The sequence below is a fragment of the Hyla sarda genome, chromosome 2 (genome assembly GCF_029499605.1).
Source record: "Hyla sarda isolate aHylSar1 chromosome 2, aHylSar1.hap1, whole genome shotgun sequence".
Taxonomy (NCBI): domain Eukaryota; kingdom Metazoa; phylum Chordata; class Amphibia; order Anura; family Hylidae; genus Hyla; species Hyla sarda.
In genome coordinates this window covers 368,157,963-368,181,812 of record NC_079190.1, presented here as the reverse complement: position 1 = coordinate 368,181,812, position 23,850 = coordinate 368,157,963, and the positions used below count along the sequence as shown (strand labels likewise).

Sequence of the window (23,850 nt, the reverse complement as noted above, 5' to 3'; positions counted from 1 at the left end):
GCCAAGGTAAGGAAGGTTGAAACCCGACATCAAGACTGGGCCAAGAATTATCTGAAGGACTTTATGGACTAATAAGATGAGAGTGACTCTTGGCGGTCCAGATGGATGGGCCCGTGGATGGATCAGTACCAGACACAGAGCTCCACTTCAAGCTAGATAGACTCAAAATAAACTCCCAAACTGTCCGTTTTTAGAAGACACCTTCTTCAAGCAGCAGTACAGAAAAAGTCTGAATCTTTCAAGATGACCTTGACAATGCTCCCATCACATGCATCGAAGTAGTTCACTGCATGGCTATCCAATAAAGGCGGTAAAGATGAAAGAATAGGGATATGACCCCCTTTCTCATCTGACCTAAACCCTATTGAATATTTGTGGACCCTCCTTAAATTGAAGATTTACGGTGAATGAAATAAGTACTCCTCTCTGAACAGTGTCTTAGAGGCTGTGGTTGCCGCTGCCGAAAAAGTTGATTGTCAACAGATCAAGAAACTAACAGGCTCCATGAATAGAAGGCTTATGACTATTTTTGAAAAGAAGGGCATCTATATTGGTCACTGATACTTATTTAACCCCTTCATGACCCAGCAATTTTTTTTTTCTGGCTCATGTTTTTTTCCTTCTTACCTTCTAAGACCCATAACTTTTTATTTTTTGACTGACAAAGCTGTATTCATGCTTATTTTCTTTGTGGCGAGTTGTGCTTTCCAATTATGCCCCCCCCCCCCTTTTTTTTATCTTACAATGTATTACAAAGCCAGAAAAAATTACATGTACGGCAAAATTAAAAAAAATATGGAATTCCTTAGTTTTGTAGAGCAATAATTTTTTCGTAGTTCAAAATACAGTAAATCTGACATGCCATCTTTATTCTATGGGTCAGTATGATTACAATGATACCAAACTTAAATAATTTTTGTTTTGTTTTATGGTTAAAAAAATTTTTTAAACCTTGTAAAATAAAAAAAACTTTGTTCAGTACCATGTTCTCACCCCTATAACTTTTTTTTTTTTTTTTACCTACGGAGCTGTTTTAGGGTTTGCTTTTTTGCGCCATGATATGTAGTTTTTAACGGTATCCCTTTTGTGTAGTTCTGGCTTTTTGATCACTTCTTATTTAGTTTTTGGGATGTAATGTAACCAAAAATCAGCTATTTTGGCTTTTTGAATTTTTTTGCATTTATGCCGTTCACCGTGCAGGATCAGAAACATAATAATTTGGACAATTACACATGCAGCGATACCAAATATGTGTAATTCTTCTTGTTTGTTTGTTTTTTCCCAACTTTTTGCCCCCCCCCCCCCCTAGGGGCCTATCATAAGCCATCATGGCTTACATAGATCAATGTAATGCATTGATCCATGGAATCTGTGCTCGATTGCTAAGGGCTGCCAAAGGCAGCCTTAAAGGGGTTATCCACCATAAGGTTATTTTAGTTCGTACCTGGCAGACAGTAATGGACATGCTTAGGAAGGATCTGCGGTTGTCTTGGGGCTAAATGTTGTGTGTCCACCATAACATTGTGGCTAGCTTTTTGTGAACTGGTATTTCCTGTTTGAGTTTTATTTTTTGCCTATAAATCCCATAATTAAATTTTCCTCCCTCCCACACATCAGCCACCCCACCCATTGAAACATTAATGAGCTGCATCAATTCAAAAGACCTGTGTTTTTCAATCAGGGTGCCTACAGCTGTTGCATTAGTTGCAGATTGATCTCTCTCCCACCAAGCGATCGCTCTACCCATTGAAGCAGACAGGCTCCCTGTCATCAGCTGACTAGTGAGTCAGGTCTCGGCCGCATTGCAACCTGGGAAAAATCTGAGACAACAGTCATTTTGTATGCGGTTAAAAATAAATATTGGAGTGAAAATCACAGAAGAATTGTGAGAAAACCATCACACAGGTACAGACACTATATTATGAACTACACTAACTTTACAGCCCCAGTAGCATAGTCAAATAAAACAAATTCCTGGAATACCCCTTTAAGTCGCCGAGGACAAGGTAAGGCCTCGGCCTTCCCTAGCAACCCATAGCCACCCAAACCCCCTCCCTGCGCGATTACATTACATAGGGGGGGGGGGGGGCGATGGGACCACTATACACCAGGGAATAGCGGCATTTAATGTTTAAATGCAGCGATCTGTATAGATAATGGTATTTAAACAGTTAAATGACAGACATCGGAGCGATCTCCGATGTCTGTCATTTCCAGCAGATGTCAGCTGCTGATAGCAGTGGACATTTCCCAGTCATGACGCGGACCTGACCCGTGGGCCCCCGTCATGTCTGCCCACCTGATGTCATGGGTCAGGAAGGGGTTAATTGTTGAGTTGTTTACTCTAACTTTACCGATGAGCATAGACAAATGAAATGTAAACATTTTCTGCACACTAATATTTGGACAATAATTGTGCGCTCATAGATTTTCTACTAAGGCCATGTTCATATGACGGAATGTCTATGCGGAATTCCGGCAGAATATTCGGTATGGACAGTCCCATTGATTTCAATGGGATTCTGCTGCACTGTGCACATGGTGGAATTTCCGTGTCAGATTTTTCGCCGATATCCTGATTCCCGAGGCCGCAAAAAAAAAAAAAAAACTGGGGCTGGGGCTTAGCATCGAACTCAATAAGACTCTGCTGCAGCAGAATTTCCAAACAGAATATTCCTGCAGAATTCCACAGGAAATTCAGCCGTGTGAACATAACCAAACTGCTACTGCAGTTTTTAAGCCAGAAGTGTATTCAAAAGGAATAGAAAATATAAAAGAAGGGTTTATACTTAAAAAAAAAACTCCAGAAAAAACCTGTGTACGTCAAAGATTCAAACAAAAAAAAAAAAAAGAAAGAAAGAATACCAATAATGTACCCTCCCCCTCAAGCCTGCACTGGGTGTGGAATGGTAAATGTTGCCTGGATTGCTTCTTCTGAGTTCCCAAAAATAGAACCTACAACAGTGCCAGCCACATGTCACCCTTCCTTCCCCAGTAGTGCCAGGTGCTCAAAACTTTAATCTGTAGGAGAGTAAATAAAAATGTGTAACCAAAATAGGGGAACCCATGTGTCTGTTCAAATACCTGTGGTAATATTTCTGATCTGAGCAGGACAGTGACAACGTAGTTGCCATTAAATTATGCCACTCCTTTCTTTGCATCACAAGGAAACAAGCAAGATGGTTTTGGGCTGCACAGAACAGAATTATAGGCCTTCTTTACCAAGGGTTTAGCTATATGTGATGCAGAGGTAGCAGTTGCATCTGGGCCCTAGTATCAGAGGGGCTAGAAAGGTCTCTCCCACATAAGAAGAATTATATATCTAATCTCTTATCATTTCATGCATGTTATACAAGAAGACAACAGAACAATTCAGATGCAAAAAAATAAGACAGAAAACGAAAAGTAAACCCAAAAAGGGAGGACCTTTCCACTTTTTCAACTGGCTCTTAAAAAGGTTATATATACAAGTCATCCCCCCCTCCCCCCCAAGAAATCCCCTTTACTAGTCCTGTAGAAACAAACGTAACCTTATCGTGACGCCAGGGCGTGGTTGACCTATACACCACCTGAGGTAGGCCAGCTTCACCTGTGCCAAGCACGGGGCAAATAATCACTCCGATGCAAAGATATGGTTAACTGGCTTGCTTTACTGAGTTTGGAAAGATGGTACAATCCCTTACAGCTCAGATCAGCATGAAGGAGTTGCAGGCTGAACTTAGGGAAGCTTATCGGCCTGTTGGGACTTATTGTTGATTGTGCTTGATATGACTGACTTGACTGCTGTTGCAGCCCACGCTAGACTTTAGGGATTGGGACTTGACTATCTTGACTGAAGTAATCCCCAGACTGTGAGGCTTACCACAAGGCTTTGACTTTCACCTTGGTATTGGGGTTAACTGGTAGTAGATGTGTGGTTGCCGGAGTAGGCCTCCGTTCAGATCCATCTCACAGACAGACTTTACTCCTCACCAAACTACCACAGCAAAGACTTAACTGAACTCTAGCTTCAGTATATAAGGGGACAATTTAGAGACTTCCCATTGGGCAGAAAAGTCACATGTTCACCACTGCATACTCCCCTTAACAACAAGGTCCTTAGCAACAGGATATTTAAGGCAACAAGTGCATAGATAATGCAGTACATTAACCCTTATATGACAGTATATTATATAGTGCATTTTAGAGAGTTCTAAGGAGAGTGGGCCCAAGATGGTGATTGAAGCAGCATCTGCCACACAGGATGGGAGGGAGTACAGAAGAACATGTGATTCTGTACTGGGTCACCACAGAATTATAAATGGCACACAGTAGGTGGGGCCCTAGAGACATGTACTAGAGACAGGTATAGGAATATCATTGCAGTCACATGGGCAGTAAGGGGTAGGCATACATACACTCTTACCCGACTAGCAAAGATATATACGCAGGCTGCAAAGTCCACCAATAAAAATTATTCTAACTTATTCAAATAAAAAATTACATATTCCAATCATGCCAAATAAGTGTTGATCATAAATATTTGCACACACAGCAGTAATACCCTATAAAATACATACTGTACCTTCCTACAATTCCCCTACATCCACTACTTGTAGGTAATGCACGCACACATGTATTTTTTTTATGCAGGAAAATAAACCTATGGAAGTGTATAAGAGGGGAAAAAACCCACATCTAGCACATGCTGCATTTTTTTTAAATTGCAACAGCCACAAAATGCACTCAGCTATATCCTATGCCTGCACACAGACACCTCAAATAGGCACAGCATCTACCACACCCATTTATACTACGTACAAACATTCTTAAGCCATATTCACACGTCAGAATTTCCGCATCTTTCCGCATCTTTCTGAATATAAGTGGAATTCATATGGAAATTCTGCATGAATTCTCCATGTATGAAAAATATGGCTTTTCTTTCATTGCTTTGGTTACATTTCGTTCGGAATCCGCACAAATTCCGCACAAAATTTGCATCAATTCCGCATTTGGGTGGAGAAAAAAAAGCTCCATTGACTTCAATGCGATTTTGCATTTAGGGTAGGAATGCGGAAAGACCGATGCAGAAATTCTACTGTGTGAATGGGACAGCGGAATCCCATTGAAGTTTATTGGCTCAAAATTTATATGGAGATCCATCCGGAATTTCCATCGTGTTAACATAGCATTGGGCTAGGTTCATACGTCAAGAATTTCAATGCAGAATTCCACATTGGAATTTGCATGAGATTCTGGAGCAGTTGAGTCCCATTGTATTCAATGGGATTCTGCTCTGCTGTGCACACGTCCGGAATTTCCGCATCAGACTTTCTGATGCAGAAATTCCGCATTCCGCATAAAGAAAAGTCATGTCCTAAATTTGTGTAGAATCCTGATGCAGCATTTTATTGAAGTCAATGTTTTTTTTTTTCTCTGCAAAATGCGGAATTGATACAAATTTTGTGTGGAATTCGCACAGAATTCGTGCGGATTTTGCACGCAATTTAATAAAAGCAATGAATGAAAACCACCTTTTTTTCCGTGCACAGAGAATTCATGCAGAATTTCCGCTTGAATTCCGCATATATGCAGAAAGATGCGGAATTCTGCGTCCGCATCATTTGGCCGTAATACCGCATTCCTGACGTGTGCGGAATTTCCTGCTGTGTGAACATGGCCATAGGGCTCATTCACATGGTTGATTTAATTGCAAGATAGCAGCATGTTTCCTGCTGCAAGTTTGAATCAGGACAATATTTGGTGGGTCCAGAAGGGGTTAATTGATAGTAGTTTAGGCTAGGTGGGACGTATTGATTGCTTTTTATTGTAAGGATAGGGTCACATGTGCGGTATTTTGCTGCTGTGTATTTTCCTATTCATTGAAGTCAATAAGTAGCAAAATCAACTGGGTATTCTGCTACCCATTGACTTCAATGGGTGGGAAAATACACAGCAGAAAATATAGAGAAAATATGGAATGTATGACTCTACCCTAAAGGGTTATACAGCATAAAAAACTAAAACAAAGCTGATTTCTTAAAAAATAAAAAAATAAATAGCGCATCACCTGTCCTCAGGTTGTGTGTGGTACTGCAACTCCGTTCCATTGAAGTGAATGGAGATAGTTGAAATACCACACACAACCTGAGGACAAGTGTGGTCGTGTTTTTGGAAGAAATTAGCTCAGTTTTTTTCTATTTCTGGATAGCTGTTCTTGAAACATACACTGCAAGGGAGTACCTAGTGACTCCTTTCCAGTCATATTCGCTATTTTAAAAGTACAACAGCAACTGCTTTTGAGTCTGCTTAACGCCTTAAGGACGCAGGGTTGTTCCGTTTTTACACTCTTATTTTCCCTCATTACCTTCTGAAAATCATAACGCTTTAAATGTTGCACATACAGACACATATGAGGGCTTTTTTTTTGCGCCACCAATTGTACTTTATAATGACATCAATCATTTCACCACAAAATTTACGGCAAAACCAGAAAAAATATATTTGTGGGGCAAAATTGGGAAAAATACGCCATATTGTAATTTTTGTGGGCTTCCGATTCTATGCAGTGCACTTTTCTGGATAAATGACACCATGGGGGAGATTCATCAAGACCTGTGCTGAGGAAACGTTGCCCAGTTGCCCATGGCAACCAATCAGATTGCTTCTTTTAGTTTTCAGAGGCCTTTTCAAAAATAAAAGAAGCAATCTGATTAGTTGCTATGGGCAACTGGACAGATCTTGATGAATTTCCCTCCATATCTTTATTCTGTAGGTCCATATGGTTACAAAGATAATTTTGTTTTATTTTATTTTACTACTTTAAAAAAATGATAACTACATGCACCAAAATTAGTATGTGCAAAATTGTCATTTTCTGACCCCTATAACTTTTTTTTATTTTTCCATATACAGGGAGGGCTCTATGATCTGAAGTTTTTATCGGTACCATTTGTGTTTTGATTGGACTTTTTGATCGATTTTTATAAATTTTTTAGAGTATACAAAAATATGCAATTTTGGACTTTGGAATTTTTTGACGTGTTCGCCATTGACCGTGCGGTTTAATAAACATTATATTTTTATTGTTCGGACATTTACCACATGGCGTTACCACATATGTTTATTTTTATTATGTTTACATATTTTTTATAGGAATTTTGGAAAGGGGGGTGATTCAAACTTTAAATATGGAAGGGGTTAATGGGTATTTTTAAAAACTTTTTATTCAACTTTGTTTTTTTTACACTTTCAGTCAGGACTTTTAGGAGGAATCTTTAGCTTCCTCATACAGATTAATGTGGTGCTCTGCACTTGATTGATAAAGCCTGGTTCAGCCAGGCTCTATCATTCTCAGAGCTGGGACCAGCATAGGAGCAGAGGTAAACCCTCTGGCTATCTCCACAGTGGATCTCCCACCAGAACCCGCCCCCTCGATACGTCCCAAACTATAGGGGAGATTTATCATAACCAGTGTAGATAAAGCGTGGTGCAGTTGCCCATAGCAACCAATCCGATTGCTTCTTTCATTTTTTACAGGCCTCTTTAAAAATGAAAGAAGCAATCTGGTTGCTATGGGCAACTGTACCACTCTTTCTCTGCACAGGTTTTGCAAATCTCCCCCTAAGTCACTAGCTTTAGAAGAGAATAGGGTCGGCTGCTCCCATTAACGGTATTTGTTGGCATCCTGTTTTCAGACCTAGTCTAGGGGTGCGTTCACACCAAGCTTAGTCGATACGGGGACCCGGCCCGCATCTCTTTTATTTGAATGAGCCGACCGGAGACAGATAGTGACCCCGATCAGTTCATTTTTGCCCCGTATCTGGTTTTCTGACTGGACCTAAAACAGTGGTATACTATGTGGTATCTGACTCTGGTTGGCTCATTCAAATGAATGAGATGTGGGCAGGAGTGCCCGGTTTTCTCTCCCCCCAGCTGGATCCGGTCCCCATATTGACTAAACATGGTGTGAACGCACCCCTACACTTGCGTTGGCACTCATCCTAAACTTGTCTTAAAGGGTACTCCGGCGCTTAGACATCTTATTCTGTATGCAAAGTAAAGGGGATAAGATATCAGATCGCGGGGGTCCCGCTGCTGGGGACCCCCGGGATCTTGGCTGCAGCACCCACCTGTATGGCTTCCGGCAAAGCTGGAGGCTTCGGATCTCGACCACAATGGTGGAAGAGTGTGACGTCATGACTCCGTCCCGTGTGATGTCATGCCCCGCCCCCTCAATGCATGTCTATGGGAGGGGGCGTGACAGACTTGCATTGAGGGGGCGGGGCGTGATGTCACACGGGGCGGAGTCGTGACATCACGCTCTTCCGCCAATGTGGTCAGGATCCGAAGCCTCCAGCATTGCCGGAAGCCGTACAGGTAGGTGCTGCAGCCGAGATCCCGGGGGTCCCCAGCAGCGGGACCCCTGCAATCTGACATCTTATCCCCTATCCTTTGGATAGGGGATAAGATGTCCAGGGTCGGAGTACCCCTTTAAACAGTTGCTGTTGGATCGCTGCTTAAACGCAGTGTGGACCAGCCCTAAGTGTAATAGGGGTGTTACTTGTGAAGCTGTTACATATATTTAGAGTGCCCAAGGACAAACATTTTTCATACAGAAGTGGAGGAACAGGTCAGAGCTGGCTCAGAGCAAACACCTATTTTTATATTCTGCAATATTTCAGGGCATGTCTAGAAACCTTATCAAACAAATTGTAATTAAATACATTTTTACTATAACGTAACCTCAATATTTTAATATGGACTTAAAAAAAAAACACACACACAACCGCATAGGTCAATGTGGTACTTTTTTAACTCAGTTTGACCTATACAAGTAACGTGAACCTAGACGAAGGAAAATCAAGTTTGTCGAAAGATCTGACAAGAGCTTCAATTACTGTGCTGGGAAGGCAGCACTATGGACAATGTGAACAGCCTGGAACCAGAAAGTCCGCCTGTCAGTCAGCTTATGTAACCTGCAGACCTAACAGGGTATTTAACTGATTGGTTACTACAAAGGGACTCTTTGTTGACTGCAGACTTTTTAGCCTAATCCTACAGGGGGTCTGAGAAGGGGCTGCTGCCTTATTTTTACATTGCATAAATCCTGCAGCATAAATTCATGAAGACTCAGTAAGGAGTTTATTTCCTGGACACAGTCTCAAGGCAAGGACACAGCAGCTCTCTTAATGCCATGGAATTTGAGGCACTCTTTGGAAAGTCTCTCTCTTTCTCAGGCAGTGGTTTTCTGGCTTTATACCAGATTGGAGCAGTGAAAGCCCTGCTTGACCTGGCCCCCGAAATATTGAAGTCAGCCCCTAAGGTGTATGGAGCTTCAGCTGGGTCTCTTGTTGCAGCTGCTATAGTCTTCCAAGTAAATCTAGGTAAGGATTGCAGTACTTTATTTCTTTGCATTTCTGATACTTTAATAGATGTTTTATAGTACAGACGCTGCGTAGATCATTGAACTTAATTCTGGCAAATTTTACTATTAGACTTGTGCAGACGTTATCAAATTTTTTTAATTTATTTTTTTACCCCCTTTTATATAGTGGTCCCTCAAATTACAATATTAATTGGTTCCAGGGCGACCATTGTATGTTGAATCCATTGTATGTTGAGACCATAACTCTATGGAAACCTGATAATTGGTTCTGAAGCCACCAAAATGACGTCCAAAAAACAGGAAAAAGTGAGGATTAAAGATAAATAAGCAGATAAATAATTCAGATAAAGCAAATCCTTACATATAAAAGTAAAAAAGAGCTGCTGGGAGATGTAAATCACTGTCTATTTCAGTGTTTCCCAACCAGGGTGCCTTCAGCTGTTGCAAAACTACAACTCCCAGCATGCCCGGACAGCCAAAGGCTGTCCGGGCATGCTGGGAGTTGTAGTTTTGCAACAGCTGGAGGCAACCTCTTTGGGAAACACTGGTCTATGTAGAGGACAGAAGCTTCTTCAGGGTCCTGTACAGAACACGCAATGTCCTTAAAAAAAAAAAAAAAAAAAAAAAAAAAAAAAAAAGTTCTGGTCTCAACTAGAGATGAGCAAACTTACAGTAAATTCGATTCGTCACGAACTTCTCGGCTCGGCAGTTGATGACTTTAGTCTGCATAAATTAGTTCAGCTTTCAGGTGCCCACCGGAGCACCTGAAAGCTGAACTAATTTATCCAGGATAAGTCAGCAACTGCTGAGCCGAGAAGTTCGTGATTAATCGAATTTACTGTAAGTTTGCTCATCTCTAGTCTCAACATACAATGGTTTCAACATACAATGGTCGTCCTGGAACCAATTAATATTGTAACTTGGTGGACCACTGTATACACGTATAGCTTTATGTATGAATACATAGAGTGATATATAGCATTATTTGGTGGTGCAATAAAAATATAGAACTGTTGCAGAAAAGACAGAAACCAAATCATGTAAAAAAAAGACATTTTGGTCATAGTTGTAGAAAATGTTTGCAGAACTGATGTGGAACAGGGTACGTTCACACAGGCGGATCTTCTGCGAGTTTCCTGCTGCAGATTTTCCATGGCGAATTTAATTGACTTAAATGGCGTCTGCTGCATGTTTTCTGCTGTGGAAAATCCGCCGCAGTTATACCCGCAGTGGGAAAGTTGCAGAAGATCCACCCGGCACTACGGAATTTTCAATGTGCAATGGCACTAGGATCACGTGCACCTGCACTGTTCTCATTGAGAAAATCTGCTGCGAACAGCCGAGAAGAGCCTGCCCCCTTTCAAATAAGCAGCTGAAAACACGCAAAAACAAAAAGCGTGTGAACGCACCTTGACACACACATTTTTTCAGTGCTTCCAAAATACCAAGGACTTCAAGCCTTTTTAAGACTATGTTCACACCGTGATAACTTGCAGTTCCCCACTGCAAATTTTACTACCATTAATTTCAATGGATCAACAAGCAACCTGGAAATCTGCCGCACTTACGTGAAGTGAATAGTACCAAAACAATGCAGGAAATCCGCTGCAAGTTTATCAATGTGTGAACGCATTCTAAGGGTACGTTCACACCCGCGGATTTTTTTGTGAGTTTTCCGCTGCGTATCTGTAAGTGGGCGGGCTCTTCCCGGCTGTCCGCAGCAGATTTTCCGTGGCAGAATGTAAAATCTGCCACAGTCCCTACTGACTTCAATGGGACTTGCGGCGGATTTTCCGCAGTGTACATTCCGCCACGGAAAATCTGCTGCGGAAAGCCGAGAAGAGCCCGCCCACTTTCAAATACGCAGCGGAAAACCCACTAAAAAATCCACGCTTGTGAACGTACCCTAAATGTGGAAGCATGCATACAGTTTTTCTAGCAGTTTTTTTTTTTTTGGGGAAGTTTTATAAGCCAAACTCGGGAGAAAATACAAAAGAAAGGAGATGATTTCAGATTAGCATAATACAACCACATTGTTTCAGTCCCGACCCCCGCTGTGGGTCTAATGATTCTGTGGATGCAAAAATGTGGTCATAATATACCTGTCTGAAATTATAGTAACATGCACTGGCAAAAAAAACTTTTTTTCATGTCAAATGTTTAAATCTGTCAGGATCTGGGTGCTCCATTGACTGCCATAACCATTCAACGGAAATTCAGTGACATGAAGTTAAATGGACACTCATTAAAACAAATTTTTGCTTTTGCACTCTTAATGGTAAATAAAAAAACTTTTCTAATATACTTTTGTTTAAAAAATAAATAAATAAAGTTTTCTGTTTTATTTGTGCTTTAAAAAAAGCTGCCACTAGGTGTCTCCCTACTTTTGCACAAACTTTCGACTCCTGCTGGCCTGGCAGAAGTCCAAACACAGGAAATGCAACCTGGAGTGCTGAGGAGTGTGTGTAGCCTTAGCCAATCATAGCTCATCTCACACTTAACTGTTGTATGCTGTTGGTTGCAGAGTAAGGGAGGAAGTTCTCCCCTGTATGGCTTCAGATGATGTCACACCAGCTGGGTAACGCCCCTTTCCAGTCTGTGACGCTGAACCTGAGGCTGAGCAGAAAATACAGAGCAATATCAAGGTAGAAAACTAAAAAGCAATAAAAATAAAATCAGCGGTGCTTTATATTGATGGGGGCAGTGAACTGGGAGGATTATAACCTTTATCAAGTTAATGAGAGGTACTCTTCAACATTGTGGAACTTCCGCTGTCCCATTCAAATTTCCGCTGTGAAACTTTCACTGTGGAAATTTAGCATTTCAGATTCTGCAAAAAGAATGAACAATGTCAATTTTTTTTTTTCCGGAATTCCGCAGCTTCCTATTGAAATCAAGCTGCCAGCTTGGCAGAATGGAATCTAAACGGAAACATGGAAGTTCTGCCATGTAAACATAGCCTATGTGTATTCTCTGCCAGCTCTATGCTCGTGGCCAAGACAGTCTCCTAATATATAATACCATTTTGTGTTGCATGCACAGAGGGGAGAGAAGTGGTCAGTCGCACGCTTCTCCTCGCTGATTCTAGTGTCTAGTGAGCAGTCACGGTCTGAACACCCAGACCAAAACTTTTGATGTGGAACATGTGACTCTATGACATGTCAAAAGTATTTTTTAAAGAGACAGGTACACTTTAAAGGGGTATTCCAGGAAAATAACTTTTTTTTATATATATATCAATTGGCTCCAGAAAGTTAAACAGATTTGTAAATTACTTCTATTAAAAAATCTTAATCCTTTCAATAATTATCAGCTACAGAAGTTAAGTTGTTGTTTTCTCTCTGGCAACATTGCTCTCTGCTGACATCTCTGCTTGTCTCGGGAACTGCACAGAGTAGAAGAGGTTTGCTATGGGGATTTGCTTCTAAACTGGGCGGTTCCCGAGACACGTGTCATCAGAGAGCACTTAGACATAAAATAACAACTCAACTTCAGCAGCTCATAAGTACTGAAAGGATTAAGATTTTTTTAATAAAAGTAATTTACAAATCTGTTTAACTTTCTGGAGCCAGTTGAGATATATATATATATATATATATATATATATATATATATATATATATATATATATATTATAAATTCCTGGATAACCCCTTTATGGCCTCTTTTACACAGCTCTTTTTGACATGGAAAAACAATACAAAAAGCAGCAAAATACAATATACATTTGCACATAGAGGAATAAAACTACTATTGGGGGGAGGGGCTGCAGGAGAAAAAAAAACACCACAAACTGATTTAAAACCCATGGTTTAACCCCTTAACGACAATGGACGTAAATGTACATCATGGTGCCGTGGCACTTAACGCACCATGATGTACATTTACGTGCCGCCATGACAGCTAGCATCGGAGCGGTGCTCGCGTCATGCGCAGCAGGTCCCGGCTGCCATTAGCAGACAGGGACCTGCCGGTAATGGCGGACATCCGGGATCGCGCAGATGTCCGCGATTAACCCCTCAGATGCCGTGATCAATACAGATCACTGCATCTTCGGCAGTGCGGTACTTTGAATGGATGATCGGATCGCCTGCAGCGCTGCTGCGGTGATCTGATCATCCAGCATGGCGGCCGGAGGTCCCCTCACCTGGCTCCGACGGTCTCCCGTGGGTCTTCTGCTCTGGTCTGAGATTGAGCAGACCAGTGCAGAAGATCACTGATAATACTAATCAGTGCTATGTTCTATACATAGCACTGAACAGTATTAGCAATCAAATGATTGCTATAAATAGTCCCCTATGGGGACTATTAAAGTGTAACGGAAAAAAAAATGTAAAGTAAAGAAATTTGAAAAATCCCATCCCCCAATAAAAAAGTTAAACGTCAGGTTTTTCCCATTTTACCCCCAAAAAGCGTAAAAAAAAAAAACATATTTGGTATCGCTGTGTGCGTAAAAGTCTGATCTATTAACCCCTTCCCGCAGAATGTCATATATAAACGCCGGGTTGTGCAGTGCGTTCGCGCATCCCGGCGTTTATAAATGACATGCAGTTAACCCGGCGATGCGCAGCATCGCACGGGTTAACTGGCAGAAGTCCCGCTGTTTCCAGCAGGGGACAACTTCTGCTTCACCCCCAGGACCATCAATTGATGGTCCTGGTCAGCGATCACTGTGATTGGTCCCTGTGGACCAATCACAGTGATCTGGGGTGAAAGTTCAGATCCCCCGCACTGCCCGCCCCTGGAAGTCGGGCAGAACGGGGGACGAAGGCTGCGGGGGCTCGCGGGGACCTGCGGCATTCGGGGGGAACACGTGGGGACCGGCGGACTTACCTGATCCAGCGGCGGGACCGAGGAGCAGCGCGGGACCGGCCACGTGGACGAGCAACGACGGGTAAGTATGTAGTCCTCAGAGGCAGCAGTGAAGATCTTCACTGCTGCTTCTAGGAGTCTGAAAACTACAACTCCCAGCATGCCTAGACAGCCTTTGGCTGTCTGGGCATGCTGGGAGTTGTAGTTTTGCAACATCTGGAGGGCCCCAGTTTGGAGACCATTGTATAATGGTCTCCAATCTGTGCTCTTCCAGCTGTTGCAAAACTACAACTCCTAGCATGCACTGACTGTCCAGGCATGCTGGGAGTTTTAGTTCAGCAACATCTGGCCCTTCAGATGTTGCCGAACTACAACTCCCAGCATGCCCTTCAGCTTTCTGGGCATGCTGGGAGTTGTAGTTTTGCAACAACTGGAGACACACTGGTTGGGAAACATTGTCTGTTTCTAACTCAGTGTTTCCTAACCTGTGTGCCTCCAGCTGTTGCAAAACTATGACTCCCAGCATGCCCCCCCCCCCCCCCCTGTGAATGTACAGGGTACATTCACATGGGCGAGGCTTTTACAGTGGGTTTCTCGCATCTTGAGATGCAGCAAATTTTGCGCTGGGAAACTCGCTGTAATCCCCCGCCCATGTGACTGTACCCTAAAAACACTACACTACACTAACACAAAATAAAATAAAAAGTTAAAAACACTACATATACACATAGCCCTACACAGCCCCCCTCCCCCAATAAGAACGTCCGGTACACCACTGTTTCCAAAGCAGAGCCTCCAGCTGTTGAAAAACAACAACTCCCAGTATTGCCGGACAGCCGTTGACTGTCCACGCATGCTGGGAGTTTTGCAACAGCTGGAGGCACCCTGTTTGGGAATCACTGGCGTAGAATACCCCTATGTCCACCCCTATGCAAATCCCTAATTTAGGCCTCAAATGCACATGGCGCTCTCACTTTGGAGCCCTGTCGTATTTCAGGGCAACAGTTTAGGGTCACATATGGGGTATCGCCATACTCGGGAGAAATTGCCTTACAAGGTTTGGGGGGCTTTTTCTTCTTTAACCCTTCATGAAAAGGAAATGTTGGGGTCTACACCAGAATGTTAGTGTAAAAATTTTTTATTTTTTACACTAACATGCTGATGTTGCCCTATACTTTACATTTTCACAAGAGGTAAAAGGGGAATAAAGCCCCCCAAAATTTGTAACGCAATTTCTCCCGACTACAGAGATACTCCATATGTGAGCGCAAAGTGCTCTGGGGGCGCACAACAAGGCCCAGAAGGGAGAGCGCACCATGTACATTTGAGGTGATTTGCACAGGGGTGGCTGATTGTTACAGCGGTTTTGACAAACGCAAAAAAAAAAAACCCCCACATGTGACCCCATTTCGGAAACGACACCCCTCACGGAATGTAATGAGGGGTGCAGTGAGAATTTACACCCCACAGGTGTCTGACGGATCTTTGGAACAGTGGTCCATGAAAATGAAAACTTGTACAGCCCACTGTTCCAAAGATCTGTCAGACACCAGTGGGGGGCAAATGCTCACTGTACCCCTTGTTACGTTCCTCAAGGGGTCTAGTTTCCAAAATGGTATGCCATGTGTGTTTTTTTTTTTTTTGCTGTTCTGACACCTTAGGGGCTACCTAAATGCGACATGCTCCCCGAGCAAAATTTGCTCTCAAAAAGCCAAATATGACTCCTTCTCTTCTGAGCATTGTAGTTCGCCCATAGTGCACTTCAGGTCAACTTATGGGGTACCTCCATACTCAGAAGAGATGGGGTTACAAATTTTGGGGGGTATTTTCTGCTATTAACCCTTGCAAAAAGGTGAAATTAGGGGGGAAACACACATTTTAGTGGAAATTTTTTTTTTTTTTTTTTTTTTACATATGCAAAAGTCGTGAAACACCTGTGGGGTAATAAGGCTCATTTTATTCCTTATTACATTCCTCAAGGGGTCTAGTTTCCAAAATGGTATGCCATGTGGGTATTTTTTGCTGTTCTGGCACCATAGGGGCTTCCTAAATGTGACATGCCCCCCGAGCAAAATTTGCTCTCAAAAAGCCAAATATGACTCCTTCTCTTCTGAGCATTGTAGTTCACCCATAGTGCACTTCAGGTCAACTTATGGGGTACCTCCATACTCAGAAGAGAAGGGGTTACAAATATTGGGGGGTATTTCCTGCTATTAACCCTTGGAAAAATGTGAAATTTGGGGGGAAACACACATTTTAGTGAAAAAAAATAAAAAATTTTTACATATGCAAAAGTCGTGAAACACCTGTGGGGTATTAAGGCTCACTTTATTCCTTGTTATGTTCCTCAAGGGGTCTAGTTTACAAAATGGTATGCCATGTGAGGGTTTTTTGCTGTTCTGGCACCATAGGGGCTTCCTAAATGCAACATGCCCCCCAAAAACCATTTCAGAAAAACGTACTCTCCAAAATCCCCTTATCGCTCTTTCCCTTCTGAGCCCTCTACTGCGCCCGCCGAACACTTAACATAGACATATGAGGTGTGTGCTTACTCGAGAGAAATCAGGCTACAAATATAAGTATACATTTTCTCCTTTTACCCCTTGTAAAAATGTAAAAATTGGGTCTACAAGAACATGCGAGTGTAAAAAATGAAGATTGTGAATTTTCTCCTTCACTTTGCTTCTATTCCTGTGAAACACCTAAAGGGTTAAAATGATGACTGAATGTCATTTTGAATACTTTGGGGGGTGCAGTTTTTATAATGGGGTCTTTTGTGGGGTATTTCTAATAAGAAGACCCTTCAAATCCACTTCAAACCTGAACTGGTCCCTGAAAAATAGTGAGTTTGAAAATTTTGTGGAAAATTGCTGCTGAACTTTGAAGCCCTCTGGTGTCTTCCAAAAGTAAAAACTCGTCACTTTTATGATGCAAACATAAAGTAGACATATTGTATATGTGAATAAAATAAAATAAATATTTGGAATATCCATTTGTGTATATGTGAATAAAAATTTTTTTTATTTGTAATATACATTTTCCTTACAAGCAGAGAGCTTCAAAGTTAGAAAAATGCAAAATTTTCAAATTTTTCATCAAATTTTCGGATTTTTCACAAGGAAAGGATGCAAGTTACCAAAAAATATTACAACTACGTTAAAGTAGAATATGTCACGAAAAAACAATCTCGGAATCAGAATGATAACTAAAAGCATTCCAGAGTTATTAATGTTTAAAGTGACAGTGGTCAGATATGCAAAAAACGCTCTGGTCCTTAAGGCCAAAATGGGCTTGGTCCTGAAGGGGTTAAAATATATTGTTAGTTATCCCGTACGGTGAACGACGTAAATGTAAAAAAATTAAAATATGGTATTTAATATTTGATACAAATGTCCCTGCTAGAGTTAATAGAAGTATGCATTTCCTGCTATGCTACTCTAGCCAGTTGTCATGTATCTGGTGCCAATGACCTGTCTGTGTAAACCAAATCTTAACTAATGGTCTAATAATCCAGAACCTGAAACAAAGCCAGTGCTTTAAAATTTCAATTAGTAGAAGCGTTTCTACTAGACCATAAAGTAAAATTATCCTGACTATACTATAATGAAATAAGCTTTAAAGGTTGCCTTATACCTGGTTGCCTTATACCTATAATGTTGGGTTGCTTATTTACATGCTGTTACCTGTAGCCTGGTATAGGAACCTGCTGGTGCTAAAGAGTGCCACACCTGTCCCCAGGTTGTATGCAGTATTACAGATGTGGTGTCCCAGCACCAAAGGCTGTCCTGTGGGCTGAGAATTTCCTTGGGCATGCCTGCTGTACATGTGTTGGTCTCACTGTAAAAGCTTCTGTTATGTTCATCATGTTAATGCACTTTATTATATTTTCTATATTCACTGTGTATTATGTAATTTATTTACTGTACCTTTTAAGAGTATGAGGAGCAGTGTAAACCAGGAGATCCTGCCTGCCCAATGGGAACCCCTAAATTGTCGTGTATATAGGATAGGGGGAGGGTAGGAGGAGGAGTTGCACCAGTTTTGTTCTAGAATTCATGCTGAGTACAGTGTGGAAAGAAGGAGGAAGTCGTGTGTGGAGAATCCTGAGGGAAGCCTAAGAAAATCTCTGAATCAAGTCAACCCCGCTATTCTGCAAGTGTTCTATGTACAGTAGTGAGTCAAGCCCTGGTGATGATAGTGATTGGATCTTGTCAGAACCCAAGTCTTCGTGGGAGATCTACAGTCTCTAATCTCAAGTCAGTATTATTCAAATGGGTGAAAAGCACCATAAGTCCAAGCAAGGCAACAGGGCTCCCAAGGGTTACACTGCATCCCTTCTTCTCTGCTCCGTACTGTGTGTAATACCATCAGCACCTGCTCAGTAAAAGGCAGTATCCGTAACCCAACATAGTTTTTTTTTTTTGTTACTCCCCATGTCTGGCCCAGGAGAAGCTGTTTCTACCTCAGACCATGTATAGGCTAACAGTGCACTGGCATCACGAAGTGATAGAATAACATAATTTATTCATCAGATTATCAGTATTTAGGGGCAACATAATAACTATGTATAAGTCTATCAGTGGGGAGTACAGAGATCGCTCCCATGATCTATTTATACTCAGAACTGTATCTAAAACAAGGGGGAGTCCTCCATGTCTAGAGGTAAAAAGATTTCTACACCAGCACAGGCCGGGGTTCTTTTCTTGAGACAATGGAAATTCTCTGCCAGAGAAAGTGGTTATGGTGAACTCAATAAAGGAGTTTAGAGGCCTTGATAAATGTCTCAATAGTAATAACATTACAGGCTATGAATACTAGATTTACAGGGGAATAACGTTGATCCAGAGATTTATTCTGATTGCCAAATTGGAGTCAGGGAGGATTTTTTGTTTTCTCACTTAAAGGGGGAAATTGGCTTCTACTTCATTATTTTTTTCCCCCCTTCTCTGGATCAACATACATTTGTATGTATGTCTTTTTTTCAGCCGTACAAACTATGTAAAGCATTTCCCCTCCCTCTAATTGCATGCTAAAACACTGGCCCTTTAAGATAGGAAGACTAGATGAGTGGACAACAGAGAGGTTTCACTAATTTGACAGCTCTGCAACTTCCTGCTTCATAAACTGGGTCCACAAGATTCACAGTTGTACTAATTTACCAGGTTTGAGGTTCTCTTTTGGCAAAGTTACAAGAATAATAGATAAAATGATGTCCCCATTATACTCTGGTCACAATATACTAGTGACATCACCAAATACAAAAAAACGCAAATAGATTTGCTCACTCCAAATCGGGCCCAGATCTGAGCAATAGGGTGGAGATTTATCAAGCTGACTTATAGGAAGATTCTCTTTGTTGCCATAGCAAGCAAAGATAGCTGGATGACCCTCCCCCGAGGTTCCCTTTTGCCAATCAGATGCTGTATAGAACATATAGTAGCTCCCAAAGAAGAAAAATAAGAAAAAGTAAAGAGGGAGCCCTGTGCCCTCCTCACCTGGTTGAACTGTATGGGCCTGACAAAAATGGCAGAATACAGTGCTCAGTTATCTTTGTCAGACAGAGTTAAATGGAATGGCAGGATGCATGTCTGACCATGTTTAATAAAGGGCCACCTATTCTTGTTGATAGGTGATATTTGTGGGAAAACTCCTTCAAGTGTCCATGAATCTTAACAGATCACTTTCTCCTGTCTTAATATAGGTTCCTTCTGTTATTGGTATGTAGCCTTACTGCATATAAATAGGCATACAGTGCCCAATTACAGGCATACAGTTTGGTGCCCAACTGATGCCATAGGTAGGCCAAAAAATGCTTACGGTACATACATTTGGTAAATCTGCTCACCATCATTTCAGAATGCCTAGCATAATACTTTACCTTACTATAGTATGTTTTATGATTATTATTCTAAACTGTCTTGATCCTTTTTTCTATCATTACAGGTGCGCTAAAGAAAATAATCTTAGATGCAGCCAATGAAGCTAGGAAAACCATATTTGGGCCATTTTTTCCAACTTTTAATTTATTAACCATTTTACGGAAAGGTATTCTCAGCCTTTTGCCTGACAATGCACATGAGGTTGCAACAGGAAGACTCAGTGTTGCTCTCACGCGTCTATCCGATGGAAAAAACCAAATGGTTTCTAATTTCAAGTCCAAAGAGGAGGTTGTGCAGGTAGAATATTGTAAATTTAACTGTGTAAGATGTCGTGTTTATTTATTTTTTATTCTTTTTTTTTTGATTGGCCATTTTGTACTTGATGCACTAAACTTTGCACTACTTTTCACCCAACACGTTATTTTGGGCTGAAATCATGGCTTGTCAACAATAAGTAACTCTATGGGATATTTTTAAATGTGATTTTATTTTTATAATTATTATTACATTTTTGGGGGATTGTATGTTTCTGCATTGTATACCAAGTTAAACTTGGCAAATTGACAACTTTTTGTACAAATGCACATAAATATGCACCAAATTTTAAAAGACCTGCATCATTTTCATTTATAGGAAGCCACATATAGGCGGGGCTGACATCCAGATTGTCCGACATTTTCCATTTATTCCCCCCTTTGTATGTGAAATAATTAATTCAAATACAGATTATTCAGGTACACTTTATTTTGTAATATACAATCTGTTCCAAATTATTATGCAAATTTTATTTTTCCCATTTACCTAAATTATTGATGTAAATAACAGTCAGCATAATTCTCATGTTATCAACTCTTAAGAGTGGTTACTTCCAATTTTATTGAACAACCCTTCTAATGATAACAGTATTTTTTTTTTTAAAACATAAAAAACTTACAATGCACTGCTCCAAATTATTAAGCACATTAAGTTTCAAAACACTTTATAGGTTATAAAGAACTTATACTCAAACTCAAACTTTTAACAACCTTTTAACAGGTCACGTTGCCATTTACATAGGACCCCTTATTTGATAGCAGCTTCACAAGTCTTGCATCCATTGAACTTGTGAGTTTTTGGACAGTTTCTGCTTGAATTTGTGTTTAAGATGTCAGAATAGCTTCCCAGAGCTGCTGTTTGGATGTAAACTGCCTCCAACCCTCATAGATCTTTTGCTTGAGGATGCTCCAAGTGTTCTCATTAGGATTGAGGTCAGTGGAGGATGGAGGCCACACCATGACTTTCTCTCCTCTTTTTAACCCCATAGCAGCCATTGATGCAGAGGTATTCTTTGCAGCATGAGATGGGGAATTGTCATGCATGAAGATGATTTTATTATGGAAAACATAGTTCTTCCTTCTGTACCAGGGAAGAAAGTGGTCAGTCAGAAACTCCACATACTTTTCAGAGTTCATCTTTACACCTTCAGGGACCCATGATTCTGGCCAAAAAAATCCCTCCACCATCGCCTTGCTGATGTTGCAGCCTTGTTGGAACAGGGTGGTCGTCCACCAACCGTCCACTACTCCATCCATCTGGACCATCCAGGGTTGCACGGCACTCATCAGTGAACAGGACTGCTTGAAAATTTGTCTTAATATATTTTCTGCCCAATGCAGCTGCTTCTGCTTGTAAGCATTGGTTAGTGGTGGTCAAATAGAAGGTTTATGCACAGTTGGAGGACTCTACACCTTGACTCTAGAGGCACCAGCAGTTGCAAATATCTGTTTGCTGCTATGTAATGGTATTTTAGCAGCTGTTCTCTTGATCTGATGCATGGATCTGGCAGAAATCTTCCTCAATTTGCCTTTACCTGCACATACCTGTATGTGCTCTGAATCAGCCACAAATCTCTTAATATTGTGATGATCATGCTTAAGTTTTCATGAAACATCTAATTTTTCATACCTCATCCAAGGCATTGAACTATTTCACTCTTTTCAGCAGCAGAGAGATCCTTTTTCTTCTCCATATTGCTTGAAAATGGTGCTCTGCTTAATAATGTGGAACACCCACCTTCAGTAGTTTTTCCTTAAATTGGGCTCACCTGGCAATCTAATTATCACAGGTGTACGAGATTGTCTTCTGTGATCAAAAGAGCCCTGATATAATACAACAAAATTCCTTGGGGAAATGAATCCCCTTAGGGATAACCCTGACTAGAGGCACCCAAAATAATGTTAAGGCTTAACTTTTGAAAAAGCCAGTCAATGTCAAAACGTCAGGCAGGAGGGAGATAAATTTTAGCTCAGCACTGTGACATAGGTTTAAAAAATTGTATAGGGAATGCTGAACAGCTAGCTGGCTGTAGAATCTTTACAACTAGCCAGCCAAAACACACCAATGCTGGATGCTTGGTAAAACTATAGTGTAAACATTGGCTTTTAACCCCTTAAGGACATAGGGCGTATCCATCCCCCCCCCCCCCGTTTCCAAGTCCTTAAGGACCGAGGGCGTATGGATACGCCCTGAGCATTTCTGGCCCTTGCCGCTAGCCGGAGGGGAGCCGGGGCCGGATGCCTGCTGAAATCGTTCAGCAGGCATCCCGGCATATAGCCCAGGGGGGTCATTATGTCCCCCCATGTCAGCGATTGCCGCAGATCGCTGGACAATTCAGTCCAGCAATCTGCGGCGGATTCCGGGTCAATCGGGTCTCCAGTGACCCGATGACCCGGAATTACTGGCTGATCGGGGCCATCAGAGATGGCCCCGAACAGCCAGAGCCAGCAGGGGTGAGGTGGCACTGGTGCCACCTCACGATCGCCCTGATTCGTCGGCCGGATTCCCTGTTGGGATCAGGGCCGCAGGAGCGACGGCGGAGGCGGGACTGACCTGTTCCCTGAGCAGTAGCAGGAGGTGAATGACAGCCTCCTGCTGTTGCTTAGCAACAGCTCCCAGCATGCAAAAAGGGCATGCTGGGAGCTGTAGTTATGCAACAGCAGGAGGCAGACCACCACAACTCCCAGCAAACCAGTGTGTCTCCAGCTGTTACATAACTACAATCCCCAGCATCCCCAGCCAATGTAGTATGCCTCCGGCTGTTGCATAACTACAAGACCTAGCATGCCCTTCTGCTGTCCGTACATGCTGGGGGTTATAGCTTCTGCAACAGCTGAAGGCACATTGGTTGCAAAACACTGAGTTTGTTACCAAACTCGGTGTTTCACAACCTGTGTGTCTCCAGCTGTTGCAAAACTACAACTCCCAGCATGCACTGATAGACCATACATGCTGAGAGTTGTAGTTTTGCAACAGCTGGATGTTCCCCCCCCCAATGTGAACGTACAGGGTACACTCACATGGGCGGAGGATTACAGTAAGTATCCGGCTGCAAGTTTGAGCTGCAGCAAATTTTCTGCCGCTGCTCAAACTGCCAGCGAGAAACTACTGTGAACCCCCCGCCCGTGCGACTGTACCCTAAAAACACTACACTACACTACCACAAAATAAAATAAAAAGTAAAAAACACTACATATACACATACCCCTACACAGCCCCCCTCCCCAATAAAAATGACAAACGTCTGGTACGCCACTGTTTCCAGAACGGAGCCTCCAGCTGTTGCAAAACAACTACTCCCAGTATTGCCAGATAGCCACTGACTGTCTAGGCATGCTGGGAGTTTTACAACAGCTGGAGGCCCCCTGTTTGGGAATCACTGGCGTAGAATACCCCTATGCAAGTCCCTAATTTAGGCCTCAAATGCGCATGGCGCTCTCACTTTGGAGCCCTGTCGTATTTCAAGGCAACAGT

At 41.9% G+C, this 23,850-nt stretch overlaps 1 protein-coding gene across 2 annotated transcripts in view; it reads left to right on the top strand.

The window, feature by feature from the left end:
* The window catches only part of LOC130357962 (omega-hydroxyceramide transacylase-like), a 47,192-nt gene that overhangs the window by 5,592 nt on the left and 17,750 nt on the right, over positions 1-23,850 (top strand). Inside the window, exons 1-3 of one of the 2 annotated variants that reach the window (XM_056560748.1) lie at positions 7,594-7,654; positions 8,805-9,368; positions 20,126-20,358. In XM_056560748.1, the coding sequence (XP_056416723.1) occupies positions 9,179-9,368; positions 20,126-20,358 (423 nt within the window). In that variant the 5' untranslated portion in view covers positions 7,594-7,654; positions 8,805-9,178. Of the gene's footprint in view, positions 1-7,593; positions 7,655-8,804; positions 9,369-20,125; positions 20,359-23,850 lie in introns of those variants that run through there. The other variant, XM_056560749.1, reaches the window with a different exon arrangement.